General features: G+C 39.2%; 1 protein-coding gene across 1 annotated transcript in view; it reads left to right on the forward strand.

Annotated features, from left to right (window-relative positions):
* The window catches only part of LOC109997916 (CUB and sushi domain-containing protein 3), a 221,823-nt gene that overhangs the window by 177,627 nt on the left and 30,929 nt on the right, over positions 1–13,267 (forward strand). Inside the window, exons 57-58 of the mRNA XM_065958064.1 lie at positions 3,503–3,685; positions 7,558–7,734. Of these exons, the coding sequence (XP_065814136.1) occupies positions 3,503–3,685; positions 7,558–7,734 (360 nt within the window). The remainder of the gene's footprint in view (positions 1–3,502; positions 3,686–7,557; positions 7,735–13,267) is intronic.

Consider the following 13,267-nt stretch of genomic DNA (forward strand, 5'->3'; position numbering starts at 1 on the left):
GACATTTTCTGAAAACCTGCTAAAACCATGTGTGTGGGTTTGTGTCTGCCAAACTACAAACTTTTCCCATTAATCCCCTCCGTGTTCTTTTCTCACATCACATTTAAACATTCCTGACCCTTTCACTGGATTCCCTTTACTGAATGTTCACTCAGTTTGTTCAACTCACTGGCCCAGAAGTAATGTTTGTAAGCACACTTGTGTGACGGTGTTTTTCTCTCTCCTGTAAACGGAGTGTGAACTCTCTACTCTCCTTTGATAGTTTGTATTTACTCAGACAGTTGGAGAGTAGCGAAGCAGTAGTAAAGTAAGGCAAGAAGAATAGTAAGAAGATGCACATTCATATACTGTAGGAGCTCAAATCGATCTCATAGTTTAAGTTTTAATTTAATGTTTTGTTCTTAGTTTAGCAAAGCAAAGGGGAAATGGTGTGGTGGAGTATATTCCTCTGCTCTTGCCATCATAATGAGCCACAGCGTGCAGCCTAATAACTGTTTTTAGGCTGAAATGATATGTTGTAGAATCTAATCATGCATGTCATTTTAATGTTTGTGGTCAGAAAAACACATTTTGAAACCCTTTTTGTTCTTCATCACCTACTCCTTAAAACCAATTTGGCATCTATTACTGAAATAATTTGATCAGCACCCTGTTGTGATGACAAATGAGCCTGTTGGAAAGTGATGGTTTGTTGTATGTTGTTTTATATTCAATTGAATCACTCATCCTGAGCTGTGTATAAGCAGCATGAGCTCTGATGCCTCTGTTTATCTGAAGACACCCAGCTAATGAACTTTGTTTTTATCTGTTCAAAACATTTAACACCACACGACATTTGGAACATTTAATTTGACTTGTCCTAAACCTAATCAGCATCAAGCCATCAGTGTAAAAGTGAGATAAGTAAAGCCAACATTAATCTGTTCCAGAGTATTTAAATTGTCAAAGAGCACTCGGTGTTTAGAGAGGAAACCCCTGTGGAGGAATTTGTGCAGCAGAAATGCTCCTGGGTCAGTGACGAGAGAATTTAATCAGAAAATGACGCATTGACTTTCATGAGCTTAAGAAAAATCATTGTGACTTATTTAAAGGCCAAATCAAAAGTTTTATAAAGGTAAAAATAACAGGTTTAGTGAAAATGCATTTATAGCCTGAAATAAACAACTTACAGATGTTAGTTAATAATTATAAGACTGTTTTGTGAGGTGTGGGACTCAGATTTGATAAATTTGTATTTTTTTGGAGATGGTAATTAGATTGTAAATGCAGTCATCACATTGTAAAATTAAATGGTATCACTCAGCGTTTGTTTACTATGAAATCTGCAACATATCATGCAAAACAGACTCCTTTGTGAAACACCCGTTCATCACTAAGAGGTGAATCCAGACCCATGGCAGTAAACATCTGTTACAGCTGTAGGAAGAATTAGAACCACACAGCTGGACACCGGTTGTTGCTAACAGGAACTGAAGTAGTGATGAAGCATGGAGAGTTTAAATTAGTGAAAGTGTACATATTAGCACCTAGTTTTTCCATTTGCTTTCTGCAACATTTTTAAAGTTACATTGCAGAGGGGTTTGCTGCACAGTCTATTGTCAGCGGGACTGGGATTTATTTAATTGCACATTTGAATTCTCAGTGTTCATCACCAATAGCAACACAATAATTTAGACTATAAACTCCTAAGAAGTCAAGGCCAGTGTTCATGCATCCATCCATCCATGCATCTATGCTCCCTTCATCCATCCTCCTTTGTTAATTAGCAAGACAGGGCTTAAAACTGCTTGCCAAGCCATTCCCCTTTTGTCCCCATACGTTGCATGGCTGAGTTGAAAGCCTTATTATTTCCCCACAAAGGGAGCCTTGGTGAACAGACATTAACTCCGATTCAAACCAAATCCACCACCATCCCAATTAGTGAGATTATAGCTGTCACAGTGCATGCTGAGCCGGACCGCCTCACCTAATCGAAGGAGACTAATGAAGTACCGACAGCTGCTGTGAGACATGAAAACACATACAGTAAAGCACACACACAAGTGGACATCTAAACACACAGGCAACGCACAAGTATACATACTTAACATGCACTTGTAAAGAAAAGTGCATGTAAATACATGCAGAGAGTGGCAGGGATAGTATAAACACCCACATGTATCAAGTACACTCTTACACACATATATGCAGTGCAAAGGTAGGCAACATTGCTCATATATGAACTCACACTCAATGTTAACCAAAGCCTTGTGCAAAAATAAACAAGCACCAGCTCTTAGCCTTTCACATGAATAATCTGATTTCTAGACGGGTTATCCCAGGTAATGTATGTAGACGATAGAGTGTTTAAAGTGTTTCTTTAAAAGACCAGCTAACATCAGCAGTGATACTGGACTTGTTGACAAAGTCTTGCACACAGTGAATGATGCAGTGTGTGCGTACAGCTCAAGGAACAAGACTTCAGAGTCAATAAAGCACAGATCCTTCACACAAAGACCACCCGCACAGAACTTGTACAGCCCCAGTTTCAGATATGGTACAAAGTAGACTATCTATCTGTCTGTATGCTTTGTCTGCTTTGTCAGTCAATCTATTTCATTCCTTGTGATATTTTAGCTTTTGATGCAGAACTTTTTGCTCCTTTCTTTCCTTGCTCTTGGTGTCATATCTGTTAGAGAATTGAATCTGCGTCAGTGGAAGTGCTGGCTGGTGTTTTCTGTGTTATGTGCTTTTCCCTCTGCTCTGAAGATACCCTGTAATGCAAAAGAGCCCATCCTCTGAACTCATCCTAACCTTACACCACTCAGCTTCGCTTGCTGTTTATCACAACATCAAATGTTCAGTCATCATGGAACGCTGATGCCATTACTGTCATTCCTCTTTTTTTTTTTCCAGTGGCTCAGACAGAGAACAAGTCCCATTTGTCATCCACACAGGATCAGCTCTAATGGGGACATGATAGGAGAATTTACAGGAGACACTGCTTCATTTTATAGGAGATCATTCATAGGTGTGCAAAACAAGTAGTGCAAGATACTAAAAGTATTGTATGTTCCTCCAAAAGAGAAAAGACAGGAAGGATAATTCATGATAATAAAAAATGCATTTAGCTTCAGAGGTCAAACTGTATTCATCATTTCTCATAACCACAGCTGGTTGCCTTTTAATGCTGGCCACGCTCTTTTTATGGACAGAAAACTCCTGGTGTCAAAGCCATGAAACGTATCGGTCCTCCAGGTTGTTGGCGTTGTGACAACTGCTCATTGGTGCATTGTGTGTTTTATGGCTGCTTCCTGGAGGGCTCAAAAGATGTACAGTTTGAGTCTAAGTCCTCTCTGTATCATCCTTCTGCTTTACAGCTTTACACCAACACTGGGTTATATTTCACTGCCATACCATTTTAAAAGGTCCCATCTGTGAACACACACATAGACACTTAAAGTGAATGTCATCTTTAGTTTTTTGTTTTCATCGCTCCTTGTCTGGTTATCTCCCAATGCAGGCGACATGGCAGACACCTGCGGGGATCCTGGCACTCCTGCCCATGCCAGCAGGGAGGCGGGAAACTTCAAAGTGCGCAGCAAGGTGCGCTTCACCTGCGCAGTGGGACACACGCTGTACGGCTCAGCAGAGAGGATATGCTTTCCCAACGGGACCTGGTCAGGCAGACAGCCGTTCTGCAAACGTAAGGAAGATCTCTTAAATGTGTCTGTGATGTTTTGTAAGTAACAGTGGGAGAGGAGTGTACTGGAGTCATGCAGAGAGGCAGCACAAACAAACGCATGCACGCGCGCGCACACACACACACACACACACACACACACACACACACACACACACACACACACACACACACACACACACACACACACACACACACACACACACACACACACACACACACACACACACACACACACACACACAGAGAGAGAGTAAAACTCATACAGTTATACTAAGAGTTGTATAGTTAAATGTGGAAGGGTACCAGACCACAACACCTATTTATCCTTAGTGCAAATGTCCCAATAAATAAATATTGAAACTGTCCAGAAGCCAGCACTGAATACTGGATCAGAATTTCAGTATTTCAGTAATCAGTGTTTTTACTTGTCCTTTTACAATATCATCCCTATTTCATGACCTGATTATGAATTCATTCTAGACTCTGTATTTTTATTCAAAGTGCTGCTATGTTTGATGCTAGGACACGACCACATCAACTCTTGCATACAGAGTAGTTCACTTGTTAGTGAAACAAAAATCAGCCTGTGTTTTATCATTGTTTTGTACATGTGAAATATAAGCCCAAATATCTCAACAGCGGCTCATAGTCATTTTCATAAAGACATGGACTACAACTGATTGAAGGCAGTTTAAAACAGATGGCCATTCATAACATGGCAGTGAATAAAATACACTATTTAGTTGAGTCATAGGAAAAGTAGGATCCAGTGCTCTAGGGATTTATCCTTTGGAAATCTTTGTCTTGTAACCAAATTAATCAATGGAAATACATTACTGCAGTGACCCTTCAAAATGTACCAAGGTTGATATTATATATTTATCTGGATCATGTATAACCCGGTTTTAAAACAAATCAAATGGATAACAGGTGAAAGTTCTGAATAAAACTATTAAGCGAGCGCCACAAAATTGGTAGTATAAATGGACAATGCATCTCAACCTCCTCCTGTGTACAAAAGTGAAGACAAAGTACTCATATGACAGGTGCTGACACATTCTTTTGGAGCCACAGTCTGTACAGTAGGGTTCAGCTGGAAGAGCTCTGGTATTGGTAGCACACCACGTGAGCTAGACATTTAAGACATTTAACGTCCTGATTAAATGGCAAAGATCCCTCAGGTCAGTCCAGTCGAAAGCAGAACAGAATCTTCTGGAAGCAGAAACTCACTGTTATGTAAAGTAAATGTTATTCTCTGTTAGTGTTTGTTACATTTACTTGCATCGTTTCACCTTTACTCATGTGCACTCATCCTGTGCACACACTGATGCAGGAGCAGCATTTGTCAACAGAGCTGTCAATCATGGCAGTTTACACCTTTTTATAGTCTAACTCATTTCAAGAAAACTTCTCAGGAAAAAAGGTGAATTGAACACAATTCTTTTTCAATTTCAAGACACATTTTTAAAATGTTCTGACTCTTTTTTTTTCTTTTTTTAAAGGTTAACATAATGTTTTCATCAAGATCAACTTTGTTATCAAAACATTTTGAACCCTATCTGTCCCCAGTTTCACACATCATATAAAACACATGAGCTTATGTGCATAAGTAATGTGACTAGAGTGAACATCCACACCTACACACACACACACACACACACACACACCTACACACACACACACACACACACACACACACAAACGATTACAAAGCTCACAAACACTGTACTGTACCAGATGGATAACTATCTCTCTGCTGCAGTCTGGTATTTTCTGCCAGCTCTTGGTGCTGTGACAGGCTTCCAGATTTCAACCAAAAAATTCATTAATTCTAGTCACCTAAAGCCAAGTTCTTCTTGGATTGTGATAAATGAATCATTGTGGATTTTGAAGATATTAGTTCACAGAATGCCAGCTCTACATTTTGCATAAATTACCCCCAGGGGTCAACCGGATATTGAGTCTCATGTTTGACTACTTCTGCTCTCCTTTTCTCACTACTGTCCACCATCTTGGCACAGTGCCAGTGTCATCTTTTATGCAGAGTCCCCTTTGACGATTCTCTGTATGTCTGCCTTTCATTACATCTCTCATGTGTCTCCCCTTTTCTGTCTCTTTCTGCTGTCTCTCTCAATCCCTCATGGTCCCTGATGTCGGCCTTTTTCACTCGCTTCTTCCCTGATGTCTCTCCATCTTAATCTCATTGTGTGGCTGTCTCTCCATCCCTGTCCACTCATCCATCTGTAAGTCCTCTGTCTCCCTCTCTCACTCTCTACTGCTCATCCTTACCCTACCTCCCCTCAGTTTACCCCACATCGCTCTCTCTCCCTACCTATCTTTTTATCTCTCCATCTCCCTGCAGAATTCCTGATTTAAAGATTGTTTTAGCAACCTCAGGAAGGAGGGGGCATAAATTCACTGGAGCCTGAATGAGTTTCAGTGCTGTTTGTGTCTGATCTAAAGCCCTGTCTACTGTTAAAGCCCATCCATCCGTTATCTACAGCCTTTTATAGTTCCTGGAAAACAGTCACTGTGGATATTAAGCTTAATAATATCCATCTCACAATACCATCAAGGTCTGTTTTGGGATTCTGTCATCATGTCTGCCTTGAATTAATAAAGAGGAAGCCAAAGAGACGGCCATGTTTTATTTTTGCCATATGTCTTGTGTGTGTGTGTGTGTGTGTGTGTGTGTGTGTGTGTGTGTGTTTGAATATGCTTGTGTGTGCATTTACAATCAAGTAATGTGAGCATTGTGGCACCCATTGTGTTTAGCTATCTGCCTAAGTAAACGTTTGCGCCTGTGTGTGTCGGTGTATGTGTGAATGTGTCTAGTGTGTGAATGGCATGTGTGTGCACCTACAACTTGTCTGTCTCTTACAAGAAACACACTTTACCATTTCCAGGTGATTAGGTGATTTTTAGAGCAATCAGTTTCATAATCAGAAGTTATTCAGAGCAGAACAAAAGAGATGAAAGAAACCCTGTTCTTTCCCTTCTTGTTCTTTAATCTTTGTTTTTCTTTGGCATATTCTTGAAATGTTTTAAAGGAATGCCTAGAATAAAAGCCAAACTTTCCAGTCCACTGCAGAATGTCCTTTCTACTCCAGGGAGAGTGAACATCTAAAGAAACACTAAGCAGGAGATTCAGCTTGCTCGTTTTTATATTTTTGCTTTATATTGTAAAAACAAAAATACAAGGTGAAAGTTATTCCTAATTATATTTGGATTCTACATCTATTAATTATGAAGTTGAATTAAATGACTTTAAGTATGTTGTTGTTAGGATGAACCCTGAGTCTTTTTAGCACGGTTGCAAATTGTTTTATTGACATTACTCCCACATGCCTCCTCTTTTTTTTCCATCAGCACTAACTGGCATTACCATGAGTGTGCTATGGGACTTGACAACTGACTTTACAGTATTTACTAATGACTCTTCAATAAAGTAACAGGGATTTGTCAAACGCAGCATCAGCTCTGCTCATTGGACTCTCTAAATAAAGCTGTGATGCTGAATGGATCAGTGTTTCTTTACAGGTTTGGTTTAAAGCCTCTTTTGAAGGAAAACAATTCTTCCTCAAATGCCATGATGTAAAGCACATGCTCATGATGGGAAACCAAGCCAATGACCAACAAGGTGTAGATTAAGACCTACAAATATTCATCAGGTTCTCTATTCACACCATATGGAAAAGAATATATTTTTCAAAGCCCTTATATCATCTTGAGACCTTCAGAAGTCATCTTGCAGCCACCTTTGGGGCTCCTAGCCTTCAAATGGTGAATCACTGATATGGAAAATAGAAAATTCAATACTATTTCACACCTTTGACCTTCACCTCTTAATGTCTTTCTCCCATCTCTTGCAGCTGTACAGTGCAGTAATCCTGTGACACCTGCCCATGGCCGAATTTCCCGTGTGGATGGCACAACTTTCTCCCACTCCATCGTGTATTCTTGTATTGAAGGCTATTTCCTCACCGGCTCACCCACACGCCAGTGTCTGGCAAATGGCACATGGTCTGGCACAGCTCCAAACTGCACAAGTGAGTTAAATATGCACACAAACATGAGGGAATAGTGGAGTCATGTCTCTCGGTCTGGTGGAATCTCTTAAAAGGTCACTGGGCTGCACAGTTTTCTTGTTATGAACTAAAAGAAGAGAAATGCATTGTCTGCTCACTGCGGTCAGACATAGTCCCAATTATAGCTTTGCTGTGAACAGAAAAATGTGACAGTATACAATTCAATTGGTTGATCACATTTAGCTCAGTCACACTTTCACCAATGTTGGCAGCCGAAGAATTTGATATATTCAGGAAAAATAACAGAAAAATGAACATATAGGACATAAAAGATCAGGATGTCAGTGGGTGTTATGAGTGCGTCAAGGATGAGCAGAGTGCTGTCCTGATGTTGAGCTGTTACTGACATGTCACACATGGCCAGGCATGTCAGTCACAATAAATGCAGAGGACTACAGTAGACTGAATCAGCCACCGTTCTTTTTGCTATGTGATGCAGACTGAAATTAAATTAAACATATAATGTATAATCGAAGACAGATCAATCCCTCCGAATAGAATCAACACAAACAGGACCGAAGATGATTTGCTCCATGCTTTGCTGAGTGGTGAACAGTGGTGCTTAAATAGGGTTTAAAATCTCAAATAGTGCATAAATCTCTTTGAGCCACTCTCACTGCAAAGCGTCAGAACTGTCAGACAGTTTTTATTGTCTGAATCTCTGCAAATGAGCCATGCAGTAATTAAGAAGTATGCCAATCTATATTCAATTTGCACCAGGATGACTATCATAGGAAATTACACGTTGTTCTTCCCTCTGAAAATCACCATAGTATCTCTTCCTCATTCATTCCTTTTTGTTTGTTATTGAATCACAAGAAAAGATAAATGGTACGGGCATAATTTCCAATTTTTGGAATGAAATGAGTCCCTGGAGAGATATCCACGAGGAGGGAGGGACTAAGATAAAAAGATTGAAAATTGGTTTGAATAATTATGATCAAAGGCCAAATAGTTTTCATGCCCGTTTTTCCTACAATCAAGCCTGCTCATCACCAAACTTAAAGGGCTTTCACACTTGCAGAAAACTCTTGAAAACTCCTGATATTTTCAGGATGTGGGAACCCAAACAGCTCAGAGTTTCTACTGTCAGCCCCCTAGTATTATTTCTGCTTAAAGTCCAAGTGAGCTGATGTGAGAATGCAGCAGGATATAATCCAAAGAATCCACCACTGACCAGTGGGAGAGGGTGATGATGTTTATATCCTGTGAACAGTGCACAGACTGTATGCACGCGATCACTATGATCCCAGTGAACTTGATTAACTTGCTGCATTAATTTTTCTGTTGACTGGTTTGTTCCTCTCCGCTCTATTGTTGACATTGTGATTCTGTTGAACTAACCAAAGCATTGATATAAAGGCATATATTCCCATTATAGCGTCATATAGCGGACTCTGTAGCTTTTTTTTACATGTCTTGACTCAAAAGACCCCCCCACCCCTCCCATCCAACAGGGATAGTCTCCTGCTGTGAGGTGCATATGTTAACAGCCACATTTCAGGAGCAGTACTCCTGAAATGTTTGATATATTTTCAGATGTGCTTATGTGAAAACGGCTTTATTGTCATCTTTTAGTATTCTATGACTTCACTCTGTCACTTTACATTGAATTTAAATGGACAGTTGAGAGGACAGAATTGGCTCAGAGTGCCTTCATTAATGAGGTAATCGTTTTTCACCGATCATAGGTAATCGATTAGGTAGGTCTCCGGATCAAAGTCACACTATACTCTCAAGGGGAGGGAGCTAGAAGAGTTCTCCTTTTATTCCCCTTCTTGCACCTCTGGATGTTTGATAAATGAGATTTATAGAGCATGTTAAGGAATTAGTGAATTATAAGAAGTGCCCTAGGGAAAATACTTAACTAAGACTAACACTAAGTGAACTGTGAAGTAAAGCCATAAAGTACTTTATGAAATAAACAGTAAACACTGATCATTCAGGAAGAGTATTTGCCTTGTTACATGCTGGGATCCACTTGATTTATATCAACAGTTTTTAGTATTCTCCTCTTCTCTGACCCCTGCCGTCTCTCTCTTACTTTAAATGCCAGCACAGTGGTATTGGATTCTTCTTGTGGATATTGGGTAACAGGTATTTGGGTTGGGGTGAAGAATTCAGAGCCCATTTCCCATTAGTGCATTTATAATTCACTAGGTCTGCCTAATTTCTTCAGTTATCTCATTTAAACAATTAGTTGAGTATCTTCAGTGCAGTGGTGGTCTTGCAAACACCTCATTGAGAGGCTGACTGAAACATAAACTGCATAAGTTATGTTATCTTCTACTCTACAGATCTTGTCCTGCAGTTGAACTCTTCCTGTGCAGCATCATAACACATCAGGAATATGTCAGCATGGTCTAAAAATATGATCAAGTGAGGGAAAAAGAGAGAGCGGAGAAGGTTATTGCCCTGCATGTAAACTCTTTTGTATTCTGATTTCTTAACCTTATTTCTCCAAGTAGCCAATTTTCCTGGAAGCAAGTAAATGTTACAGAATAGAAAAAGGCATAGAGTTAAGTAGTTGAAGTCAACAGCCTGCAGCTTTTCTGCATTGTGCTGACTGACTGGGTTTTTCACTCCTAGAGAAAGACAGGCATGTGTAAATATTAACACTCATGCACACACATTTGTTTTCTCTTTATCTGAAAATACATTTCCACTTTCCACTTCTACTCCAGTTACTTACAGTTGAAATTTTTGAGACATCTTTTGTATGTCTTCTGCTTTTGGCTAATGCTAAGGAAGACAACATGCTTATATGTAGATAATGTGTTTGGTTAGGATATAGGTGGCTCATATTAACTTGTATTCTAAATAAGTTCTTCCAATACTTGGACACATAGACTGTATAACACATGGAAGTAGTCTCAGTGACATCAACCATTTGTTGAAGGTGATGGTGGTTGTCATATTGAAAATGCTGTCTCTCAGTAACAGGCAAAGAGGTGGAGCTAAGGCCTCCTGCCCTACAGCACACCAACTTAGGCATATCAGTAATGCCCCTAGTAATGCTTAACTCTTATCCTCAACTCAAATACCACACAGTTTGTGCGGTTAAAGACATGAATTTTACAGACTCAAATAGTGTTTTGAACAGGCCTGTAAACATGTATTTCTGCTTTTATAATTAGCATTTTAATATGGGTGTGTATGTGACTTCCAAGATTTTTTGAGCCAGCCTCAAGTGGACAGTCGAGGAACTGCAGATTTTTGCACTCAGTAGTGGCTTTATCTATATCATTATTTAACACCAGCATGTTAGCATTAATAATGTTAGCATTCTGACATTATCATGTAGCCCCTGTAACACCTATGCGATGGATAAGCTTCACAGTGGTGTTTGCAGACGACTTTTAGGTATGAAATGAAAATGTTGAAGGAATACCAGTCTGTCTTCCTTTGATGAACAGCTTTTAAGGTTTGACCAGTTTAAAAAAACACCTCTAGTGCTTTGTTATGACATTTTAGTCAGAGATTTCACACAGTATGTTTTTCTTTATAATAAAATGCTGTGACCAGTTCTAAATGTATTTAACATCCTGTCATGTAAAAATGGCTCCATTATCCACCCAAACAAAATGACCTGTTATTTGTTCATACAACTTTCCATGTGCTATATTTTTATTACTTAGTGAAGAATCTGTTCAAAGTTCAAATTTGGTACTTTAAGTCTTACTCAGGATGGAATGGGGTAAAAAAAACACCTGACTGACACTGCAAACCAGCATTGTGCTAACTATACAAGACATAGTAAATACACAGATTGTCCTGCTTGGGATCTTGAATTATAAAAATAAATAAATAAATAAATAATTATATAAATATATAAATGTGTCTGACAAGCTAATTTTTAACACAATCTTCTTAAAAGGAAAGCAACTGTGCATTAAGAGTCCAAAATTACAGTTAGATCAAATTCACCAGTCCTCACGGCCCTGTAATTTAACCACATAGATTACAGAAACAGGGTGTGGAGGAGGATGTAGTGATATGATATTTCTTCAAGTAAACAGAAAACTCACACAAGAAACGACCAGAGCACCTCTGTCAGCCATCACACAAACATCAAGGCTGTACAGATAGTCTCATTAGTCTCATTTCACATGCTTATCTGCACTGCACTGTCTTACCTGTCAGGCTTTTATTTTTGTGCTGATTTTGAAAATAGATACATGGTGAATTAGATTAATTACAGAGCAAGCAGGAGGCAGTGTCAAGACTTCCCTTTTTCTCTGTACCCACCAGAAGCTCTCAGATGTTTCCTGTCAAGATAAAAAAAAAGTTAGCCTCAGCCAGCGATGATGAATATGTCCAAGTGTTGAAGTCCTTGGCAGCAACTAGTAATAAACAAACAGAAATTGATTTAAGGGAGGAGGCGTTTGCACGGACAGCCATATGCATCAAACTGGCTTCTTACATGAAGTTGAACAAGTCAGGAAGGATTCTGTAATAAGCAGGCATAAATACGGGTTGTAAGATTAAACAAGGGCTATGAAAAAGCAATCAAATAGAGGCTAAAAACTCACAATTTAATCCAAGATAGCTTTAGGTTAAGACCTGACAATACATCCAGCAAAACACTCAGCCAAGAAACAGGCATATGAAAAGACTGTGAACAACAGTTACTGGGGGAGGGAAGCTCTCCAACATGATAATTATTTTCTCTGAGTTCTCACCTAGACCAAGAAAAAAACAAACCGATATCTCAACGTGATATAACAACAGTGGTTCATTTCAAATTTAGAAAAACACAAGTTAGTTGCAATTAGGATTACTATGAATGACAGAGGCATCCGTCACTCTTAGGTCAACAGGCACAATAGATTCTGTCTGATGATGTTTTACTCGACTACGACCATTTCATCAACCTCTCTCAATGTTTCTTATATTCACATTACTAAAACATACAAGAAGCCTTTTTGTTATTGTTATGTTCTAACATACTTGCAGACTGATGTGTGTATGACGTAGAGATGGAGGCATTCACCATACTGTTTCCTTTTGTTCAGTATATCATGAACCCAAAATCTCTTGTTATTTTTTGTTTCCCCCCCTCCTCATCCAATAGGACAGCAACGGCAAGAGCTCGGAGTCTGTTTGAATCCACTTTTCTGTTACCGTTCTAACATTTAAACGTCCCGTTGGGCACGCAGCTTGGCTCCAGACGCACCACGCTGTTTTTCCCGACGCGCTTTTGAGGCATTTTATGAGCAGCCACGCCTGTAGTTTCGCGTCTCAGTGTGATTGCGGCCTTATGCATGATGATTATTGAGGTTAACTGGATAATGAATCACAACAAACACAAAGCAAAAACATTTTTCATCGTTTTTATCTTTTATGTGCAGAAGTGTCCATTGGCCTTTTTTTCATGCAGTTGATCAATCACTTGAATATATATGGTTGCTATCAAGCCTTCTAAATGAAATAATGTCTTTTTGTGTCTACATATTTGGCATAAATCATTTTTATTACCCATTTAATTTAATAA

The sequence above is a fragment of the Labrus bergylta genome, chromosome 8 (assembly GCF_963930695.1).
Source record: "Labrus bergylta chromosome 8, fLabBer1.1, whole genome shotgun sequence".
Classification (NCBI taxonomy): Eukaryota; Metazoa; Chordata; class Actinopteri; order Labriformes; family Labridae; genus Labrus; species Labrus bergylta.